Source organism: Ornithorhynchus anatinus, chromosome 17 (genome assembly GCF_004115215.2).
Source record: "Ornithorhynchus anatinus isolate Pmale09 chromosome 17, mOrnAna1.pri.v4, whole genome shotgun sequence".
NCBI classification, from domain to species: Eukaryota; Metazoa; Chordata; class Mammalia; order Monotremata; family Ornithorhynchidae; genus Ornithorhynchus; species Ornithorhynchus anatinus.
The window spans coordinates 6,238,212-6,260,517 of record NC_041744.1 but is presented as its reverse complement, the minus strand read 5'-3'; the positions used below and the strand labels follow the sequence as shown (position 1 = coordinate 6,260,517).

Below are 22,306 nucleotides of genomic sequence, written 5' to 3'. Positions count from 1 at the left end.
ATTGAATTGGTCTAGTTTTTGGTAATCTGCGAGATTGGCATGGAACCGACAGTACTGAAGGATGAGTTATTGAATCCTTTTCTTAAAGAATTCCCCCAAGATGGATGGTTTTGATGAATGACCTCACTTTCTTTCCTTGCCAGGAAACTGGATGACAACATTCGCACAGTAGTGAGGGCTCAGACCAACGTGGGGCAGGACGGAAGGCAAGTAAGTAACTCTTTCCTCGCCTCCCCCGTCTCTGCCTCGCAGAGCACGTGACGGGGACTCCGTGCCTGGTCCACGGTCAGCAGAGGCGCAGTGCCTCGGCCCCCGTGGAATTTGCCGGTGATGATGCGTTGGGGCGAGGCCCGGGGCGAAGGTCACTTTGCAGCCGGGTGGGAACCTGGCTGCGAGAGGCCGAGTTGGCAGAGTGTCCCCGGAGAAACTGGCATGGCATCATTCCCTATTCCGGAGTCTGGGAGTCTTAGATTGAAAGCTGTCAGGTAAGTGCCGGTTGATGCTGAGAAGGAAGCAGCAAGGCCTAGTGGATAGAGCACGAGCCTGTGAGTCAGAAGGGCCTGGGTTCTAATCCCGGTTCCGCCACTTGACTGCTGTGTGATCATGACAGGTCACTTCACTTCTCTCTGCCTCAGCTACTTCACCTGTAAAATGGGGTTTAGGGCTGTGAGCCCCATGTGGGACACGGATTTCGTCCAACCTGACCTTGAGTCTGCCCCACAATACAGTAGAATACAGTACAGTGCCTGACTCATAGTTAGTGCTTAACAAGTACCATATAAAAAGAGGAGATCTGATGATGTGAAACAAATGTCATGATCCCTTTCCTGTCCAGAGTACCCATCTCCACAGAGCTCAGGGCTTCCCAGACATCACCTAATTGCTTATTCTTTCCCTGGTGGTGTTTTCCCCAGTTAGAGATAGAGAGCCTGAGTTCCAATAAGTCAGTGGCCCTCTAGACTGTAAGCTCGTTATGGGCAGGGAATGGATCTGTTTATTGTTATATTGTACTCTCCCAAGTGCTTAATACAGTGCTCTGCACACAATAAGCACGAGAAGCAGCGTGGCTTAGTGGCAAGACCATAGGTTTGGGAGTCAGAGGACGTGGGTTCTAATCGCGGATAAACCATTTGTCTGCTGTGTGACCTCGGGCGAGCTGCTTAACTTCTCTGTACCTCAAGTACCTCATCTGTAAAATGGAGTTTAAGAGTATGAGCCCCATGTGGGACAACCTTAGAACAGTTAAATACTATAACTGTTGTTATTACTATTATTAATAACAGTAAGCGCTCAATAAATACAATTGAATAAAAGCCAGTGCCAGTACTTGGGCCTTTCAAGTGCTAATTCCTGCTCTGCCCTCTAGGTCAGGGTGGCCAAACTTAACCAACTTGCCCCATCAGTTCTCCTTTCCAACAATTTAGCTCGCTTTCAGGCGTTCAGGATCGGCAGGCAGACAACCAGCTTCTTAAGGTGGCAAATCCTCCTTTTTGTTTATTTCTTCCCCTTACACATTCCTGTGTTTCTTCTCTTTCGCTTTCTTTTTCTTTTTCACAGTCAAACACACACCTTTAGCCATGCTCCCTGGCACACATTTGCCTCTCACAAAATGTGACTTCACACACAATTTCGCATACCTATCACTCTCACACTCGCCACACAAGCATAGATGCCCAAACCTCCACTCCTTGCCAGGCCCCGACCCCCTGCCTGCTCGGTCTGCTGGTGGCCGTGGTCACTGCTGGAGACGCCCCTAGGGTAGCTCAAGGCCGGCCGGAGTTGTTCCCGCAAGCCATTTCCCTGGCGTAGCCCGCTCCAGCGGGTCAAGGTGGCCCTTTCATTTTAATCCACGTCCCGGCTGCTTCCACCACCTGAACCCGAGGCCTTCAGACCGGAAAGCTGCCCAGCCTCGGACTGAAAGTGGAAGCAGCCCCAATCCCGGCTGGAGAAGGGGAGCATTCCAGGCACCCCGTATCAATGGAGTTTACTAGGTGCTTACTGTATGCGGGGCACTGTGCTAAGCACTTGGAAAGAATATACACATGGGAATTAAACACGGTCCCTGTCCCTCGAACCTCCAGAGCTCTGAGTGTCTCTTGGGCTGCAGTCTGATTCTCCTTTCCTGTTCTCCTCTAAAGCAGCGGATGAGCCGCTCTGCCCTCCATCACTGATCTCATCACTTATCTGTTGCCGACTTGTACATTCCAAGAGCTTAGAACAGTGCTCTGCACATAGTAAGCGCTCAATAAAAACTATTGAGTGAATCTCCACTAGAGTTTTCTCCAGAGGCCACACATTTGGGTGTACGAAGCGTCTTGGCCTACGCTTTGGATTGTCTGCATTTGCCCGAGGCTGAGCAGGGTATTCTCAAGCAGGTTCCAAGTTAGTCTTGGTACTGTTGTCCCTAAGTTTGCGCTTTATTCTCCCATTTTAATCAATCATATTTAGTGAGCACTTGCTGTGTGCTGGCACACTGGGGAGAGTATAATATAACAGAGTTGGTAGACGTGTTCCTCGCCTCAAGGAGCTTGCAGTCTAGAGGGTGCCGAGGGTTTAGTGGCCTGAGACCTCCTAGTCAGATGGCAGCGTTTGTTGAGTTCTCACTGGGTGTCTGGTCGCATCCTATGCACTGTGGGGGGGATTCCAGCGGACCGACACAATTCCACAAACATTAAAAGAAACATAAAACTCCAGTGACAGAAGCATATAAACCTGGAAAGCTCCGCAAGAAAATAAACAACGGAAACACGAGCGTATGTATAACAGATGCTAAGAGGTTATTGTATTTGTTGAAGGGTCTGGAGTCAGCTGTCCGGAAGGAATCAAGGAATGGGGAGGAAAGAGCGGTGGGGGCCACGGTTTGGGGAAAGCTGCTGTAGGATTTACTGCCTCTCTGATAGGAGCGCGGGGAGGGAACCTTCTCGTCGCCAGACTAAAAGTCCCTCTGTGATGGTTTTTCTTCCAGCTCCTGTCTGGTATAATTGACTCTGTCTCTTTCCATCCTGGGGGACCTCCCCTCCGACAATATCAAATCAGAAGCCTTTTCTTCAAGAAGAGGTATGACAGGCATCTGATTCTGTAAACACTCCACGTCAGGGGAAGAGTTGCTAACAAAAAACTGGAGTCCAGGCCCCGAGTGATTGAGAGAGAACTTACTCTGGGCAACAGCCTGTTTGAAGATAAATATCTCCCTTAAATCACGCTGGTCGCTCAGTGCCTCCAACCACTCGTGCATTCCCGGGGCTTTTTCTCTGACGTTACCCCCTTTCGTTATTCCCGGCAAATGGCGAAACTGGACGTAGGCCGGTAGATCTGGGGTCCGGAGTCTCCTTAGAGAGAGAGATGGAACAGAAGACTAACTGGCATAGGGTTCCATCAGTGGCTGGGAGTTTCTGCTCCCTTCCCACCTGCGGGATATGAGGGAATGCCCTTCTGCCTGAATCTAGCCCTTTGTTAGAGGTGGGGAACTCTACCCTCCACATCCTGGGGAGGCCGGGGCAGGAGTACCAGATTCCCAGAATCTGGGGCTCGGGGGGCCATTGGGGCAGTCAGAGCCGGAGGATCTGCATTCCGCCTTTTGGCTGCATGCCGATTCACTGGGGGTGCAACGAAATCATTGAGTCCCCTGGCCACCTGGAATCGTGAACAAGTTAAGTAACTTACCCACGATCCCAGCTCCAGGACTGGCGGGGCAGAATGAATTACACCCCCTGCCTTAACTCCTCAGCCAGAATGTTGTCGCACTAATGCCTGCAGCCATGGCCTTTGAACTTATCCCAACCATTTTACAGTAAATCAGTTCCATTTTGTTGTCACAGAAATCGTTACTGCTCAGCAAATGACTATACAGCTTTGTCTCAACCACCAGTTAACTCAGTTCCATAAAGGAAAAGTTCTTTACCCCACATAATGGACACCATTCACTGTGTCATGTGAAAAAGTGACGGCGTTACGTCCGAACCATTGGTCCCCCTGCTGTACCCTGGAGAGTCTATAGGGAACCTGCAGTGAGCCCAACAGTGAAGGCATCTCATTAGAATAAGATCCCTTTAGAATAAAAACACAGAACATCGATTCATGGGGGAAAAGAGCTATTTTGAAATGGCTTAATGCTGGATCTGGGAGTGAATGCCCCCAATTTACTCGTTTTACTACTGTTTGGAAAGATAACAACTGCCGTTCACTGTGATTCGATCAAGATTTGGGCCCGCAGGCCGGGAGCCTGCTGGAAACCTAAAAATACTTTCAAGACTCTCAGGTGTCTAAATTCCAAGTAGGTAGGAAAGCAAGCGAGTGATTCATTTGTATTTGTGCCCTGCTCCTACCGGGTAGATCCGGATCTCACGTTTATGTATTTTTACGGGGAAGAAACTGGCTGTGTTTGGAGAGTCAGGCCCAGAATCGTGTGCAAGAATGCTGGCAAACCCTCGCTTCAGATATTAGTAGGTCACAGGGTACTGCAGCAGGAGTGGGTCTTATTTCAGAGCTCAAGACCACATTTTCAAGAATGTTTAAATAGCATTTCAGTCTGCGATGGAATTGTGTATTCGTCTCCTTAGAATCCAGACAGAGAGGAAGCCCAGGAGAAATAATTGCTTTTCCTGTCATCTCCTCCATCCATCTTTTCCAGCAGCTTGTGATGCAGACTGGAGTGGAAACCTGTTTTAAGGGAGCCGCTCCTATGGGGTCCTTGGTAATCCTGTTTCGCGGGGGTGAAAGCCTCAATCTCCCGACACCGTCCGACTGTTGGTTTGCTGAAGGGAGGCTTTGTTTGACTAGCGCATACTTGGTGGAATTATGGATGCCCAAAAATGTTCAGTTTTATAGGGTGAGGACCCTCAGTTCCCTCTCCCCTTGAAGAGAGGAAAGTTCACTTTCTGAATTCCTGGAAGATTGATTTGTTTCATAAAGTGCTTAAGCTTGTTGGAGAGCTGTTAACAGGGATAAAGGCAAATTTTTCTTTTGTGAAGGTAATCTGGAAAAGGAGCTTTGCTCTGACTTAAACCAGCTTTTTAATATAGATAAACTGAGAAAACATGTTCACTGGAAAGACTTATTCTATGGCAGTCCCCTGGGATGGACATTTTGTGAAATGCTGAGCTTCTCTGACCGCCTTTTGCAGAACTCCTGGCAGAGGATCCAAGTATAAGGGAGGCTGTGCTGTTCTTATTAATGGATATTCATTGACTCCATCGCCACTGTGACTAAGCCTCCTCTTTCCTTGTCAGTGGCAACTTCCTAACCCCTGTCTTGGCCTCACCTAAGCAAGCCAATGACGTTCAGATCAAATTCCTCTGCTGTCGTTTTTCTGGCTTCTAATAGTTAAAGATGTCATTACTGAGAGCGTTTCGCCCTTGCTAGAGATTGCAGTTGCCTGCCCCATGCTGGTGGTGACCCCCAAAGTGGCATTCTGGTATCCCAGACCTGCTCATCCCAGCTCTCTGACGAGACTTGAAAGTTTCCCATGAAGTCTGAGGGGACCCAAGATGGTGGCTTTCTGACCTAGCAGCATTTGGAAGCCTGCCCCCTCACAGTCTTCATCTGCCCAAAAATATCTCCCCCCCCCCCCGTTTTTGCCCCCACATAGTTGCAGGGTCCCCTACGGCAGTCCCCCGCAACAAGGTTGTGGGCTGGGCCGGGCAAGTCGATTTATTTATTTTTATTTCGAGGTGCAGGAGAGGGGTGGATGGGCGGTCTGCACAAATCTCTGGTAAGCACATTGGATATCCCGTCCCTATCCCTTAGGATGATGGAAGGCCAAAGGGGCAGCAGAGACGAGGCCAGATCCACACAGACACTTTGGCACTGGCACAAACGTGAAGTATATGAAATATTTCTAGTATGTGCCCGAGTAGCCCAGCCGACTTTTCTGTAGCGGAAATGTTCATTAGGACTGATTGCGGTTGGAGGAAAGGGATTATCTTTTCATTTCCAGTGGTCGCATTTGAGTGCCTGATGACAACTGTTTTTGAGCTGTCTCTGGGCTCTTTGGTCTTGGGAGTGTTTGCAACGGTATAATGTAATTGAAAAGAAAATTGCTTAGGGCACAATGTGCCACTGTCCAACTAAAGAGTGGCCTTTCAAGTTCAATTGAGGGATGAAAGAGATTATTGGCTCTGTGGCTGCCCCACCAGGAGCAATAAAGGAATTGTCTGCACACAGTCAGTTTGCGGGAGGCTAGGAAAAACTCACTTGCAGTTTCAGTGTAAAAGGTTTGAAAAAGTCACAGGAATATTCAATCGACTACCTTAGCTCATGCAGCACTTCAGTTGCCGGAAGCCTGTGTGTGTGTGTGGTATTTCCACGCACACATCAGTAATATTGATCGAGTGTCCGTTGTGTGTAAAGCTTTATAAGCTTTATTGAGGCTTATAATTATTGTTGTTACTGTAATAATTATTATTAATGGTTATCAAAGCAATCACCTTGCCCCCTCTTACCTCATCTTGCTTCTCTCCTTCTCCAACCCAGCCCGCATACTTCGCTCCTCTAGAGCTACTCTTCTCACTGTTCTGTCTCGCCGCCAACCCCTCGCCCACAGCCTGCCTCTGGCCCGGAATGCCATCCTTTCACAAATCCAACAGACAATGACTCTCCCCCGCTTCAAAGCTTTATTGAAGGCACATCTCCTCCAAGAGTCCTTCACCGGCGAAGCCCCACTTTTCCTCATCTCCATTTCCCTTGTGCGTCGCCCCCTGACTTGCTCCCTTTCCTCTTCCCCACTCTCAGCCCCACAGCACTTAGGCAGATATCTGTAATTTTATTTCTCTGTATTGGTGTCTGTCTCTCCCCGTCTAGACTTTAAGCTTGTTGTGGGGAGGGAATGTCACTGTTTATTGTTGTATTCTACTTTCCCAAGCGCTTAATACAGCGCCCTGCGCACAGTCAGTGCTCAATGAATACGATCGAATGAAGAAATTTATTGAGTGCTTACTGTGTGCAGAATACTGTACTAAGCGCTTGCGAGAATACAATACGACAGAGTTGGTAGACACATTCCTTGCCCACATCGAGCATACTATGGGCTAAACACTGGGGTAGATGCAGTATAGTCAGGTTGGACACAGTCCCTATCCCACAGTCTAAGAAGGAGGGAGAAGAGGTATCAACCTCCTGCCATTTTACAAATGAGGAAACTGAGGAAACCAAAGAAATTTTTAATGCCCCACTACTGGAACCATCCCAGTCCACTGGAGCCATGGAGCGAGAAGCAGCGTGGCTCAGTGGAAAGAGCACGGGCTTTGGAGTCAGAGGTCATGGGTTCGAATTCCGGCTCGGCCACTTGTCAGCGGTGTGACTTTGGGCGAGTCACTTAACTTCTCGGTGCCTCAGTTACCTCATCTGTAAAATGGGGATTAAGACTGTGAGCCCCACGTGGGACAACCCAATTCCCCTGTATCTACCTCAGCGCTTAGAACAGTGCTCGGCACATAGTAAGCGCTTAACAAATACCAACATTATTATCTCATAGGGTGATTGAGAGGATTCAGGGGGCAATTCTAGGCCGCACTCTGCCCACCGGGAAGAAAGCGTGTTTTGCGTCCCATCTTCACAATGAGGACGTAGCCGTGTCTGTTCTGTACCTCTCTACCCCAGCATTTAGGCCAGTGCTTGGGCCCATGGCATATGCTTGATAAATACCATAATTTCATTCAGGCAGACAGACCTAGAGGAAACCTGGGCCCCCGTAGTCGCCAGCCCAGTTGCCTGGCCCTGGCCCCGCGATCTCCCAGAAGCAAAGCCAGACAAAAGCGAGAGCCTCGGGCCTCCAGTCGGGATTGGTTTAAATTGCTCAAGACATTGCCGACCCGGCTGGGATAACGAGTTCAGGGATGCGGCTCTGCGGTTAGCTCATTAACTGTCACTTAATGCCCCCCGTCAGGCGCTTGCCAGGACCGCTTTAAATCGAAGCAACCTGATTGCGTTTCCTCGGGGACTTGCGTTTTTCAGAAAAGGAGCACGGGCCTCAGATGCGCAAGGATTTGCATTTAATTGAAGAAATCCTCCGACGGGGCAGAGGAGCAATTTCACTCCCAAAATTGGCCCTTTCCCAGAGTCCTTCATGCCCAGCATTCAGTTCATAGCCTAGGCCATTTTGCAAGTTTGCCTTAGAATTTTTTCCAGGCACAAAGGCTCAAAATAGATTGGATGCGCCGGCCCTCCTCTCCTGGAGTAATATTTTTATACCGTCCATAGGCGAGGATATAGACTCAAGAAATGATCTTGCGAACAATCCCCTTTTGAGGCAGGCCCAACCGGGTTGGATGGAACATTCCACAGCTGGGTGGAACCAAGGTTTCCCAAGGAGCCCCAGACGTGGGTTATTTCTGATGCCTGGGAGAGGCTGGGAATGCAGAGCCTACACTGTGGTTCAGTTGTGCAGATATTACGTCGCTCAGCCCCTTTGTAGGGAGCCAGCACTATATTACAGTATTTTTTTTTTCTCTCCCAGGGATTTCTTCCATTTGGCAGAGAAACAGGCTCGCCTGCCTGTCCTAATCAGGCGGAGTCCAAGCAAATTCTCCGTTTTAGCTAGCTTGGCCTCTTGGCTTCAGCTGAGGCCAGACCTGTAAAACTTCCATTAATTGTTTGATACGGTAGTGATGGTTTTCTTTTACTACAACATCTCATCCCGTTCGGTCCCCGGGTCTCGACAGTGCTGTCTGGCATTTCTGGCCCAGAGGCACGTCTCCGCAGAGCTTTTCCATCTCTCCGCCTGGAAGCTTCTCCTCATTAGACAGGTCCTGAGGGAAAAACAAATCCCAATTCCTCTCTTCCGTCGGCACCGTCAGAGCGGGCTCGAAGAGGTTTTAGAGCTGGTAGTTGGACCTTGTTAGTGGCGCTTACCGTGTTTTACGTCGATTGTGCATTTCCCTGAGTGTCAAATTAAAGTGGAAACTCAGCAGGGACAGCTCGATCCCAGAAATATAATGGGCAGTGGGTGGGACTGGCTGATGATAGAGCTTGTTAGCGGGAAGTAGCCGGGATTCATGGCCCGCAAGGATGAGGACAGCGGGTCTACCCCAGTGCTTAGAACAGTACCTGACACACAGTAAGCACCTAACAAATGCCATTTATTATTATTATTGCTCTCATTATTCTAGGAGAAACCCAAATGGGAAGTTATTTGGGTTGCTTATCAAATTTTAATAAGCTGTAAAATATTAGTGCTCACAATATCTATCAATAAAATGGCTATGGCATTTATCGTATAAAGAGCCCTTATTTGAGGGATGGATAGAATTAACCGGTGGGCCGAAGGCAGCCTCCGGGTCTCATTTTGTCTACTGATGGGTTAACTTGGGGTCAGCGTGGATGCTGGGAAGAGTGGAAGAGGTAGAGTATATGAACCCTTAGAGTTGGCACCCTGGCGCTCTATTGACCGGGGGCAGGAAGAACTTGAGAATGGGTAAAGACCCCGTTCAGCTCTCCAGCTCTGAATTCTGGAACCCTTTCAGCCACCTTCTTGGCATTGCCCTCCCAACCCAACTGCAATTTCCCATTGGCTATTCATTCAGTCTTTCCGGACCAGGCCCCATGGAGTCCTGTAGACTATAAGCTTCGTGTGAGCAGGGATCACGCCTGTCAGCTCTTTTGTAGTGTCCTTAATATAGTGCTCTGCGCACAGTAAGTGCTCTGTAAATGCCATGATTGAATGTAATAGTAATGACAAATTTTATTGGATTTCCCTAGGGATAATTCACAATTATAAAAGGCACTGAAAAGTCACAGTACTGTAGGAAAGATACTAAATGATTTAACAAATCAGATTTTAGTAACTGAATAGAATTATAGTGTGGTTGCTCTTTGTCTTATGTGAAAAGCATAAGACTGGGAGTCAAGAATCCTATCCTAGCTCTGCCACTGGGCTTGCTGAGTGGGAAATGATTTAACTTCTCAGAGCCAGTTTCCTGCCTTTTAAATCGTGAGCCCTGTGTTGGACAGGGACTATGTCTTAGCTAATGATCCCGTGTCTACCCTACTGCTTAGCAAAGTGCTTGACATTTAGTAAATGTTTAATCAGTTCCATAATTATAAAATTATATGTCATATATGCATAAAATTGTTGTATCCTGACTATTTGTAGCTCCCTGTCTTCCCAACATAAAAAGTCACTAGTATGATCATGTAGTGTTCTGTAGTACAATTGTTCTTTAGGAAGTGACACATTTCGAAGAGGTGGGTTTTTTTTCTCTTTAATCCATCAAGCCTCCCGTAAGACTCCAAGTCTCATGGTTTTAAGCTTTTGTATAATCTTGATAAATAAGCGTGAGCAAAACTGCCCTCCTCCTACCCCCCCCCCCGCATTGGAAATTTCTAGCTTGCTCACTAATAAGCTCTGCAGTTAAGCCTCTTCTGTCTTAGAAACACAGTAAATCCCAATAGTCTAAAACATGATCACTGAATATGATTTCAGACAAATGACAGACCAGAAAGGAACACTGCTATTTATTATTCTCTTGGACCTTTTCCATCTACATTGGCACTGCTCACTAGCCAAGAAGGTCAAGCATAACTTTCTGCCATCTGCTAGTTTCCAAGTCCAACGCAGACACAAGTCTGAACCCGACTGTCTACATTGAAGGAGGAAAACGCAGTTCATCACCATCGTAACTGCTCTGGCCACCGCCCAGGTCACTCACTTTTGGCTGCAAGGATTTTGAGCTTCTGAAAGGAAAATTCCATCCTCCGATCCTTCTAGGCCGGGTACGTCGTGGAGTGGAATCCACTGCTGATGGGGTAGAACCATTTGGGCTTAAGGCCTACAGTGCGGGAAGTCCCACCCTGCCCTGCCCTGGCCACGGACAAGCTTTTGAAGGAGCTTTTACTTTGTCTTCATGTTCCTCCCCTCCTCCCTCCCCACCCATCCAAGGGCCATGGGACTGCTGCTCCTGGCTGTATTTGGTCTACGTTTCCATTGTGAATCTTCTATCAATCAGTCAATGGTATTTATCGAGCACTTATTATGTGCAGAGTACTGTACTATGGGCTTGGGAAAGTATAATACTTTCCCCGAGTTGGTAGAGCTGATAGTCTTCAGGGGGAGGCCAGCATTAAAATGAATGATGAAAGTGTGTAACATGGCTATCAAATGCTTCCTTCTATAGCTTGGCCCAGGTGGTCTCTTCCAGGAAGTGGATTCCTGGAATCCAGAGACTTCCAGGAAGTCTCTTCCAGGAAGGAAGTGGGAAGCAGCGTGGCTCAGTGGAAAGAGCCTGGGCTTCGGAGTCAGAGGTCATGAGTTCGACTCCCGGCTCTGCCACTTGTCAGTTGTGTGACTGTGGGCAAGTCACTTCACTTCTCTGTGCCTCAGTTACCTCATCTGTAAAATGGGGATCAACTGTGAGCCTCATGTGGGACAACCTGATTATCCTGTATCTACCCCAGTACTTAGAACAGTGCTCGGCACGTAGTAAGCGCTTAACAAATACCAACATTATTATTATTATTATTCACATGTCAGAATTGGAGAAAATGTCAGTGCAGCCTGCTTTTGTGCTCTGAGGAGACTGATGACAGGAGCTGGAAAGAAAGGACCCGGAGAAATAAGGAAGAGACCTCCGATGCAAAGGCAAAGAGAAAGATCCCTATAAACAGCTGAAGCTTTTATCAGCTCCAAAAAGGTTGTCTGGGGTCCAGGACTTATGACTTGAATTTGAGCCAACCTTGGACCTGGATTCTAATCCTAACTCTATCACCTCTATCACTTAATAATTGTGTTACTTGCTGAGTGCTTACTATGTGCCAAAGACTCTTCTAAGTGCTGGGGTAGATACAAGTTAGGTTGGACACAGTCCCTGTCCCACATTGGACTCACAGTCTTAATCCCCATTTTACAGATGAGGTAACTGAGGCCCAGACAAGTGAAGTGACTTGCTCAAGGTCACACAGCTGACAGGTGGCGGATCCGGGATTAGAACCCGTGACCCTCTGATTCCCAGGCCCGTGCTCTATCCAGTGAACCACTCTGCTACTTGTGAACTCCTCATCACCTTGGGTCAGTTGATCATCCTGATTGACCCTAGCAGCTATGGGTTCTAGCAGCAAGATCAGAGGACTCAAAGCCAGGACACTTGGATTTTAGCCTCCTTCTCCCCCGGCAACTGAATGTCTTTGGACGAGGCGTTTCTGTGCCTGTTCCCCATCTGTAAAATGGGGATAGTATCTCTCTTCCCGTCCAACTTCACAAGGATGCTGTGCAGATAAAGAGGGGTATGAATGTGCTCGGAGGCGTCCAAGGAGATATGAGAATGATCTGTAGGGATACAGTACCTGGTCCTGCACCAGAGATTTCTCAGGGCACCGGTTTGTGGGACCCCCCCCCCGGTACTCAGTGTTACCGTGACACACTGGGCTCCAAGGCACCCTACGTCATTTTGCTTGCCCTCTCGCTCACTTGTCCTAACAACAGTCATGCCTTTTAGGATGGGTCTGAATCTGGGCAAAAAGTAATATGCCCATCTGGGAGGGATGCTTTAAGTTCCCCAGGACATTTGGCCCTGGTGGCCAGTCCAAGGGTCCAACGATGCATATATACCCACCCTCCAGATGACTGGAGCCAGGCACCATCTTGGAAGACCCAAGGCCTCTCCTCGAGGCAGGGAAAGAGCTAGAAAATGGAAGACTTCTCTGGTAGTGACTTCCTTTACCCTTTGTATAAAATCTCCGGGTGAGGTGTGTGTGCATGCGTGCGCACACCTGCATGCACACTTTCTGTCTTCCCAAAGACTTCAGAACCTTAGAGTGGAGGCAAGGAATCCCAACCATTTAGCTTTTCAAAGCAGTTTCTCCCTAAGGGACTAGGCAAAGGGGGATTGGCTCAGTGTTATCAGATGGGGAAAGGAGAGTCAACAATAACTCTTCCCGCTGAGCAGGTCTCCAACCCACTCATCAACCTTAAAGCCCTAAGTGGGGTGCAAAGGCTTGAAAGCCCCTTCCCACTTCCCCTTTGGCTGCATATGCTTCTCTGACAAAGTTTAGGGAACCTTAGTTGTTCATGTGCCTGAGGCTCCTCCTTTTCTCCGGGGCAGAGGGAAGGATGTCCTGATGGAACACACTGTAGGGCACTTGACTTAGTCTTGAGACCCATAGCTGGTGAACAAGTAGAGTTGACTTAGAAAGTCACAGAGGAGCGGCACGGCCTAGCAGGAAGAGCACAGACCTGGAAGTCAGAGGACCTGGGTTCTAATTCTGGCTCTGCCTCTTACCGGCTGTGTGACCTGGGGCAAGCCACTTAAATTTTCCCTGCCTCAGTTTCTTCCTTTGTATATGGGGATTAAATCCTACTTAGACTGTGAATCCCATGTGAATAGGGACTGTGTCTGACCTGATCATATTTTATCTCTATCAGTGATTTAGGGCTTGGCCCATAGTAAATGCTTAACAAGTACCATAAAAAAAGTAATCTTAATGTGATTTGGATTGGGGCTTTGTAAAACAGCTTTCCTCAGTCCAGCCTCTTTGGGCAGGAATGGGGCTTCCATGTGTTAAAGGTGTTAGGGGGAACCTTGTTTTAGAAATCGTCCATTCCCTTTGGACAGCTGAATCTTATAAAAATTCCTCTTTTTGACCCTGGGAGCTATGTCCCACTAGAAAAAAATGTTTCAAATTTAATGTATGAAATGTTTTTTGTTTTTCCAAGCCAGTTAAATAATGTTACTGGGCTCCCTAGCATTTTTTTCTCTCCTACCATAATGACCTTTCCTGCCAAGCAGGATTAAACTTTCTCTGCTGGAGGGAAGGCCTAGATGCCTTTCCTTACAGCAGTGCCTTAAAGACCTGTTTCCCACCCCCCCGAAGAGTCATTATGTGCTGATGCCCCAGGTGGTGGATCTGAACTGCTTGTCGCCAGTGATGGTCAGACTCCTGTTCGGTAGAATCATGCCATCTTTTCTCAATGGCAACCCTACCCAGCCACATCCCGTTTCCAGAAAAATAAAAGTCCCATCTCTAGACACAATGCGACTGGGGTATGATTTCAAGAGCTGAGTGCTGTTATTTCAGGAAAGGAGATCTTCTAAAACTCAGTAGTCCTTTGAGATTTTGAAAGTGGTGAAAGATAGAGAAATGGTGAAAAATGGGGAGACCTGGAGGGAATCAGGAGAGAAGACGGGGGGTGGAGTTCGGTAGACGGGAGGAGAGGCGTGGGAGGGCGGCTGTAGAGGAAAGACATGGTGGAGTGATTTTTGGAAGGGAAAGGAGCAAATGGGGGGATGAGACGAGACGAGGAGGGAGGAAGAGTTACAAAATTCCATGAATTTTTCCAGCAGCTCAGTTACTGGCAAATAATTAATCAGTTGAAAAGACCTGAATTCTTTAAACGGAATTTAAACAGTATTGGTTTGCTATGTGCAGCCTGTCCAGTATTATTAACTTATACTTTAGATAGTTGGGTTTTTTCCCCCCAATTTGGGGAAGTTATATCCTTTTCTAAGAATTGCAAGCTTAAAAGTTAAGTGAAAAAACAGCAACAATTCTTGCCTCTGGACTCCATTCAACAGGCAGCAGTGTGTCCGGGCCACTATTAAGTGAAGGGACAAGGCCCCGGGGCCCACAGCTCCCACCTTCTCTGCCAAGGGGCACCGACTCTAGAACCCGGTAGCAGATTCACCTGCCAGGGGTGACCGCGTGTCCAAGGATAGGGCCTCATCTTTAGTCATTTTCAGTAGCCTTTTGTTCACTTTGAAGTTTGGCATTCACTTCTGTTTCCAGCCCCCAGATTGCCAAACAAGGGGAGAAATAAATCCATTTCAATCAACAGATCTTCTGTGTTCACATGCTCCTTGACTGGAATGTTTATAATGAGAAGCTGATGGATCAGGGGGAAGTTTCTGAATTTGTAAAAAGAGGAATTAAATGTTTTTATGAAACTATGGACTGACCTTGGAGCAAAGTCGCATGTGTGACTTTATTTCTGAAAACTGATTTACTGTTCATTCAGTGGCATTGTTTAGTTTAGAGCACTGTACTAAGCAGTTAGTATCTTTGCTGTGGATAACTCCCCCTGCTTGCCCTTCTACAGATGCCCTCTGTCGCGCTCTCCCTATGCTGCACTCTCCCTATGCTGCGCTCTCCCTATGCTGCGCTCTCCTGTTGCACATTTATCTAAAAAAGCACAAGGCTTTCATTGTAGTTGGCAGCTTGTCAGGTGGGTTGCTGAGCAAGTGTAAATCCAACAGGCAAAATGAAAATCTGACCACAAGCCTCTCCTACAGGGAGTGAGAAGCTGGTTCTACTGGTGGATTTTTTTAGAGGCAGAAAAAGTAAAGTAACTCTTTCTTTGCCACTCTACAACAGTAGGAGCGAGCCTTGTGTTTTCTGTTCCGTACACATAGTAAGATGTGGAATGGATGTGAGAGAGAGAGAGATCAAGCTCGAAAAAAATCGAAGAGCGTATCCCTTGCAAATAAATAGTCGGACCCATAGAAAGGGAAGAGATCACCCAAAGAACTGGCCTAGTTCACGACTCAGAATTAGAATTGTACAGTAGCTCATAAATTGAGCAGTGGAGATTATAATAGTAATAAGGATAATTGTGGTACTGTGAAGAATTCTGTGCCAAGCCCTGGCCAAGAGCTGGTGTAGATACAGGATAATCAGGTTGGACACGGTCCCTGTCCCACATGGGGCTCACAGTCTAAGACGGCAAAGAAGGTATTGAATTCCCAATTTCCAAATGAGGAGACAAGCACAGAGAAATTAAGAGATTTGCCCAAGGTCACACGGCAGGCAAGTGGCAGAGCTGAGATGTAGGGAGTAGTGAGTGCTTTCCTGATGTCACAGTGGCCATGGGAAGGGACAGATTGCAGATGGCTTTCTAACATGCGTCCTGGCTCCTAAAACGTAGGTAGTTTCTGCACCTACTTTTCAGGGATGAAGCCTAAGCTTTAAGGTGACGTGTTTTTCCCCCTTGTCTGCCCCCTGAATATGCTGCTTAAAATAAAAACTCCTCAAGGGTTACTGTCTAAGAAGGGGAGTTTTGTCCTTGAGCATTCTCCTCTCCCAGCTCTTTCACGGTTAACATAGTAAGATGTTTGTGATAACAGCTATAGGCAGGGCTTTAAAATGTAAATGTTTAGTCTGGGCAAAGCTGAACCCCAGCCTAGTCTTGTGATTTTAACTTTTGCTCTATCTTATAAAAGTAATAAAAGTTAGGTCTGGGGTTCACAGTTTGGGTAGATGTGGTTGGGAGAAGTTGTAAATAAAACTAATTTATGTGGAATGGAGGGTTTCAAAAAGTCAGTCAAGAAAGTCTAAACTGTAAGCATGTTGTGGGCAGGGAATGTGTTATATTGTATCGTACTCTCCCAAGTGCTTAGTTCAGTGCTCTGCACACAATAAGCACTCAAATATGACTGACAAGAAAGGATACTTTAACCTTACATTCTGTTAGTGTGAAAGCTGTAACAAAAAGGATCATAACCTAAAAAGGAAAGAAAGTTGTGTTTTACATCAAACTCTGCTACTCAAAGTCTCTGAGCAAGGGCTTGCCATGCAAGTAATTTCGTTCCTTAGAACTAACTTGACTCGATGGGGACCTTGAATTTCTTCTACCCTGGGCCACTGACCCCACAAACAGCAGTGTTTTGGAATTCTTGCCTCCCTAGAGCACAAACAATTGGACATCCCCTACGAACCTTTTGCCACTCTCAGGAATCCCACCTAATTTTGCCTTCGACGATGGTTTACCCTCAGCCTTGGACATCAGTTAGCCCCCTGCTTTTTGGAATCCTCCTCAATGTGGGTATTTTGAGAGCTGATTTATTGGCTTTTTTCTATGTACCGGGGAGGTAATGGGGAATCTCAGTTGTATATTGGGAATGGAGATGGTCCTGCGAGGTGGAGGCAGCAAGATCCTCCGATACATCCAACTGAGAATCATAGAACAGGAAAATCCACGAGGAGCTGAGTTTCTGGCCGAGGTTTCCCTTGCAGTCGACTGTGTGTGACCCTTCAGGGAGCAGGCAGCTCACCCAGAGCAGTAAGAGAAGAACGGGCAGCGCGGCGGTGGCTGGTTCGGTTTCTCAAACAGCCGGGGCCGACTGGCATTTCATGTTGTCTCGGGGAGAGCCTGGAAAGTCAGCGTCCACTTTTCTGTCCGCCCTGTGCAGGAGCGGGAGCAGATGGAGCCGTTGGCAGTGGCCAGTGGCTTCAGCTTAATTTGATAGTCAGCGTGGCTCAGTGGAAAGAGCACGGGCTTTGGAGTCAGGGCTCATGAGTTCGAATCCCGGCTCTGCCACTTGTCGGCTGTGTGACTGTGGGCAAGTCACTTAACTTCTCTGCGCCTCAGTTCCCTCATCTGTAAAATGGGGATGAAAACTGTGAGCCCCACGTGGGACAACCTGATTCCCCTATGTCTACCCCAGCGCTTAGAACAGTGCTTGGCACATAGTAAGCGCTTAACAAATACCAACATTATTATTATTATTATAGTCTGCTTTTGAAGCCTCTCCAAATTATAGGCACTCTGTTAGAGGGCCCCTCTGGCAATTGCCTCTTAGTATGTTATGGGCAGGGAACGTGTCTACCAACTCTTGTTACATTGTTATATTGTGCTCTTCCAAATGCTTAGTGCAGTGTTGTGCACCCAGTAAGCGCTCAATAGAGGAGATTGATTAATAGCACTTCAGATGACATGCAGGCATCAACTGTGGCTCAAAGCAGGCCCCTCTGCTCAATTTGTCCTTTTTTAAGTCTGGAATAAACAGCTGCATTTTATTTTTAAGAGCATCTAAGGGATAGTGCCAGAGTCTCTATTTCCTCACGTTTGCTGATTTGCAAGGTAATAAAGGTACGCAGTTGCTCTCCATCTGAAAAGACTAACTCTCCATAGGTCATGAAACTCCTTTTCATCAATTTGAATCATTTAAAAATTTTAATTACCTGTGAGAGGTGAAAAATGAAAGGCCAGGGTATTAGACGAAGTATGATGGAAATAGTGTTTCGGCGAAACTTTTTTGACTCTGGAAAATGGATTATATAAAGTACTCCAATACTTTTATGTTACGTTATTATGTCATGTTATACAAGCAAAAATATTCTAGCAAAAAGCTGGCAGATAGTTTATCTTTGCTTTAGTCTAGGAAACCTAAGACTGTGTGAGTTTTATTTGTTTGCTGAAGGAGGAACATAGCTACCATATAGACCGTAGAGTTGTAGAATATTAGACTCAAGAGGAAACAAGCTCAATAGCAGGGAATCGAGTGTAGCCAGAGAGAGAATTTTTTTTGTAGTTTTAGAAGAGTTTGGTAACAGAGTTTTAGCATCTTGATTCACAGTATGGAATGGTCATCAGCAGTGATTTTTTCTGCTGCGGTTGCTCTCTTGGGAGGGAGGGGCAGGGAGGGCATGGGAGAAGAGGATGGCATGCCCCCCAGCCTATCCAGAAACAGCATCCCGCCTGCTGCCTTTTTCTAAGGCTCAAGACTCCATGATATTTTTGCTTGCCTCAGATTCCATGCCCTCTACTGGAATCCAAATTCCTAAGCAGATGGATCGGGGTGTAGGGCAGACCAGCAGGAAGCAGCTTGACTTAGTGGATAGAGCATGTGCCTGAGAGTCAGAAGGACCTGTATTCTAACCTGTGCTGTGTGACCCTGGGCAAGTCATTTAACTTCTCTCTGCCTCAGTAACCTGATGGGGATTAAGACTGTGAACTCCATATGGTACATGGTCTGTGTCCAACCTGGTTAGCTTGTATCTACCCCAGTGATTAGTACAGTGTTTGGCACATAGTAAGCGCTTAACTAATAACATTAAAAAAACCCAAACTTCCCTATGCCTCAGTTTCATCATCTATAAAATGGGGTTTCATTACCTGTTCTCTCTTCTGCGTAGATTCTGAGTCCTGTGTTTGGGATAGGGACGTGTCTGACTTGATTAACTTGTATCTATCCCAGTGCTTAGTGCAGTTCCTGGCACATAGTAAGTGTATAACAAATACAATTTTGAGAACACACAGTGGGAAGCTGGAGCAGCATGCACATTCCTAACTGTAAGGAGATAGATGTCAAGGAAGGCGACCAAACATTCTTTGTTGTCACAGTTGGCCAGGGAGTCCTGGAATGGTTGGACCTTTGGTCACGGCCAGCATTGACATCGCTTCTGAGTTGGCACCAAACTCTTAAAGTACCCCAGAACCTCAGGACAAGAAGAGTGTTAATCTTGGCACCAGGGCCCGAGGCATACCACCCTCTGAATTCTCCCCCCCTATTAATTCTCTATTTAAGTGCTTACTATGTGACAGGCACTTTACCTCTGGTGATCATCAGATTGCACAGAGTCCATATCCCACATGGTATTTGCTGAGGGCTTCCTGTGAGCAGGGCACTGTAATAAGCATTTGGGAAAGTACAGTGTAACCGAATTGACAGACACGTACCCTGCCTCCAGTGAACTTACAATCTAGAAGGGGAGATGGGCATTAATATAAATAAATTACGGCTGGGCACGGAAGTGCTACAGGGCTGAGGGAGGGGTGAATAAAGGTAGCAAATCCAGTGCAAGGCCAACACAGAAGGGAGTGAGAGGAGGAAATGAGGGCTTAGTAAGGGAAGGTCTCTTGGAGGAGATGTGCCTTCAGTAAGGCTTTGAAGATGGGGAGAGTAATTGTCTGTTGGAAATGAAGAGGGAGGGTGTTTGAGGCCAGAGGCACATGTGGGTAAGAGGTCGGTGGAGAGATAGACGAGATCAAGATACAGTGAGTAGGTTGGCATTAGAGGAACAAAGTGTGTGGGCTGGGTTGTAGTAGGAGAGCAGCAAGGTAAGATGGGAAGGGGCAAGATGATTGAAATGTAATCCCCGTTTTACAGTTGAGGTAACTGAGGCCCAGAGAAGTTAAGTGAATTTCCCAAAGTCATATAACAGACAAATGGCAGAGCTGGGATTAGAACTCAGGTCCTCTGACTCCCAGGTCTGTACTCTTTCCACTAGGCCACGCATTCTATGTCTTGAAAGTATTTTGCTGTCATAGATGTAGCTAGCTGAGTTAGAATTATTTTGCATTGATTGAGCACCAGCAGTGCTAAGCACTCTACTGAGCAGAGAGTTGCTCAAGAAGATAGATTTTCACCCTTTTCTTAAAAGGGTTTTTGTAAAAGTTGGGCAGTTACCCAACTTTCCTTCAGTTTCAGTCCGTTCCTTCTTGGAGATGGGAACCATTCTTCAGTATCATCTGTACAATATCCTTTTGTAAACCTGAAGATTGTAATTCAGGTTCTCTACAACTTTCACTTCTGCAATTGAGAAATCCTCAAGCCCTCTACCCATCCCACTAAAGTTTCAGTCCAGACTTTCAAATAACCAGTTACCACAGCCGTAACTATTAAGGCATAGGGAAAATAAGTTATTAATTATTTTACCATTTGGGTACTTTCTGTGGAGAGAGTAGGCTGACCAAACTTTTGGTAGACCATTCACATTTTTTGATGTTGGATTTAGCTGCATTAATCATTGTAGTTTTCCTCTGGACCCTCTTCAGTCTTCCTCTAGCTTTATATGGTCGATCCTTAATCCACTGTTCACCTGAGCAATGGCGAATGTAGTGGAAGGATTTCCTTGTCAATCCGATGGTATTTATTGAGTGTCTACTGAGGGCGAAGCACTGTTTCTAAGCACTTGAGAAATAACCACAGAAGCAAAACACATGTTCCTGATGGTTCCTATTTGCTCCGCTTCTACTCATTCATCTTGGTTGTTCTGTTGCTGGCTTTTATTTAACTTCTGGTCATCTCTTCCTTGCCCTTCCACCAAACCCTTCCCCCCAGCTTCTTTTTGTGGAGGTAGTTTCTACTTTTTACCCAAATTACTGGGCATATTTCCCAGTTACATTTCTATGTATCTTTTATCTAAGTTAGTATGAATCTCAAAGGAGACATAACTGGTCAGAAACACACACATAATCAAGGCATATTTTTCCCTCACCTTTCCACTACTTTCCCATCGCACCCCCCCAAAAAGGAGTTCGGCCTTGCTGGTTGTCTTTCCGTCAAGCCATGTGAATAAGGTTGGTCTGAGTATATTGTTTTCAAATATCATTTTATGCTGTCCCTGGTATTTTCGCCGCTGTTATTATTTAGGTAAGCAAATGGGAAAACAGGGAAATGATGTTAAAATCAGAGCAGATACCAAGAACTCAGCCACATGGAAAAAGAAATAAATTGGTTTGATAATTGAGTCATAAAGGAGCAAGCGCAATTGAGCATAGAAACATATGAGCAAGTTTAAGAAAAACTCTAGAAGACAATCTCCTGAGTTGGAAAGGGGGAAAAATAAAGAAATTTGGAGGGGTACAGAGAGATAATTGTTTCAACTGTCAGCCGCCATAAGCAAAAATCCCCACCACTTATAAGTACACAGAGAGTCCTGCCTAAAAGACCCTCAAGAATATTTTATTCTGAGTAAAACGGAACCACTTAACAAAGGTTAATAGCTTGGCAGGTTTAGATTTTTCTCAGGCCCAATTTCCTAAAGCAATTAAGCGGGATTACGGTCAAGGGGGAGATCTTTATGGGTGATTTATACTGCCCCAGAAAGGATTTGTAATTAAAGTGCTGACCCTGCTATAATTGTCACAGTGTAGCCGACCCCACTGACACGTTGCCATATCGCTCTGTGGGAGATGGTGATTGAGGAGATGCCCTTCGGGGTCAACTGGCACCCTGAAGAATACTCAATTGGCTCATCTGTGCACTGGCAGTTTTCTGAGACGCATTTAGCATCTTAATTTTAAACTCCAAACCTTTCCCCATGACCCTTCCAGAGTGTCCTGTATTAGTTCATTTTTATCCACCAGAACCCACTTGGGATTCAGGAAGACCAAAAGAGTAGGTAGGGGGACAGGCAGAGGGGGATAGGCAGAAAGGGACAGAAAGCAGTTTGTCTTTTCCATCCAATTCTCCCAAATGTGAGCTGCAGGGCCCTCAGCGGCCCAAACCGGGAATCGGAGTATTGATTTCGGTGAAAGGGCACGAGCAATGCTTGGCAGGGTCTTCTCCAAAAATGGCTCCAAAAGAGGCTTGAAGAGATAGTGTGAGAGTTTTCATACTTGTTAATCCTCCAAGCACTTTACGGAGGGTTGACATGCTGATGGTGGTACTAAGCTGGTGGCTGGCCACTGTGTTTATAAAGGGCTTTAGGATCGTTACTCACAGGAGCTACATATGTGATGATGATTATGACTGGTAAAAATTTCCATCATTTACTCTAAAGAACATTAAGGCCTTTTGGTAAACCAAAGGAAGTCGGAAATGTCTTAATTTCTTATATTCCATTTTAGAGACACATGTTGTAATGTGTATTTCTTCAG

General features: G+C 46.6%; 1 protein-coding gene across 2 annotated transcripts in view; it reads left to right on the top strand.

Annotated features, from left to right (window-relative positions):
- Positions 1-22,306, top strand: part of VPS53 (VPS53 subunit of GARP complex) — a 115,707-nt gene that overhangs the window by 16,501 nt on the left and 76,900 nt on the right. Inside the window, exon 4 of one of the 2 annotated variants that reach the window (XM_001513697.4) lies at positions 144-210. In XM_001513697.4, the coding sequence (XP_001513747.1) occupies positions 144-210 (67 nt within the window). Of the gene's footprint in view, positions 1-143; positions 211-2,993; positions 3,058-22,306 lie in introns of those variants that run through there. The other variant, XM_029081994.2, reaches the window with a different exon arrangement.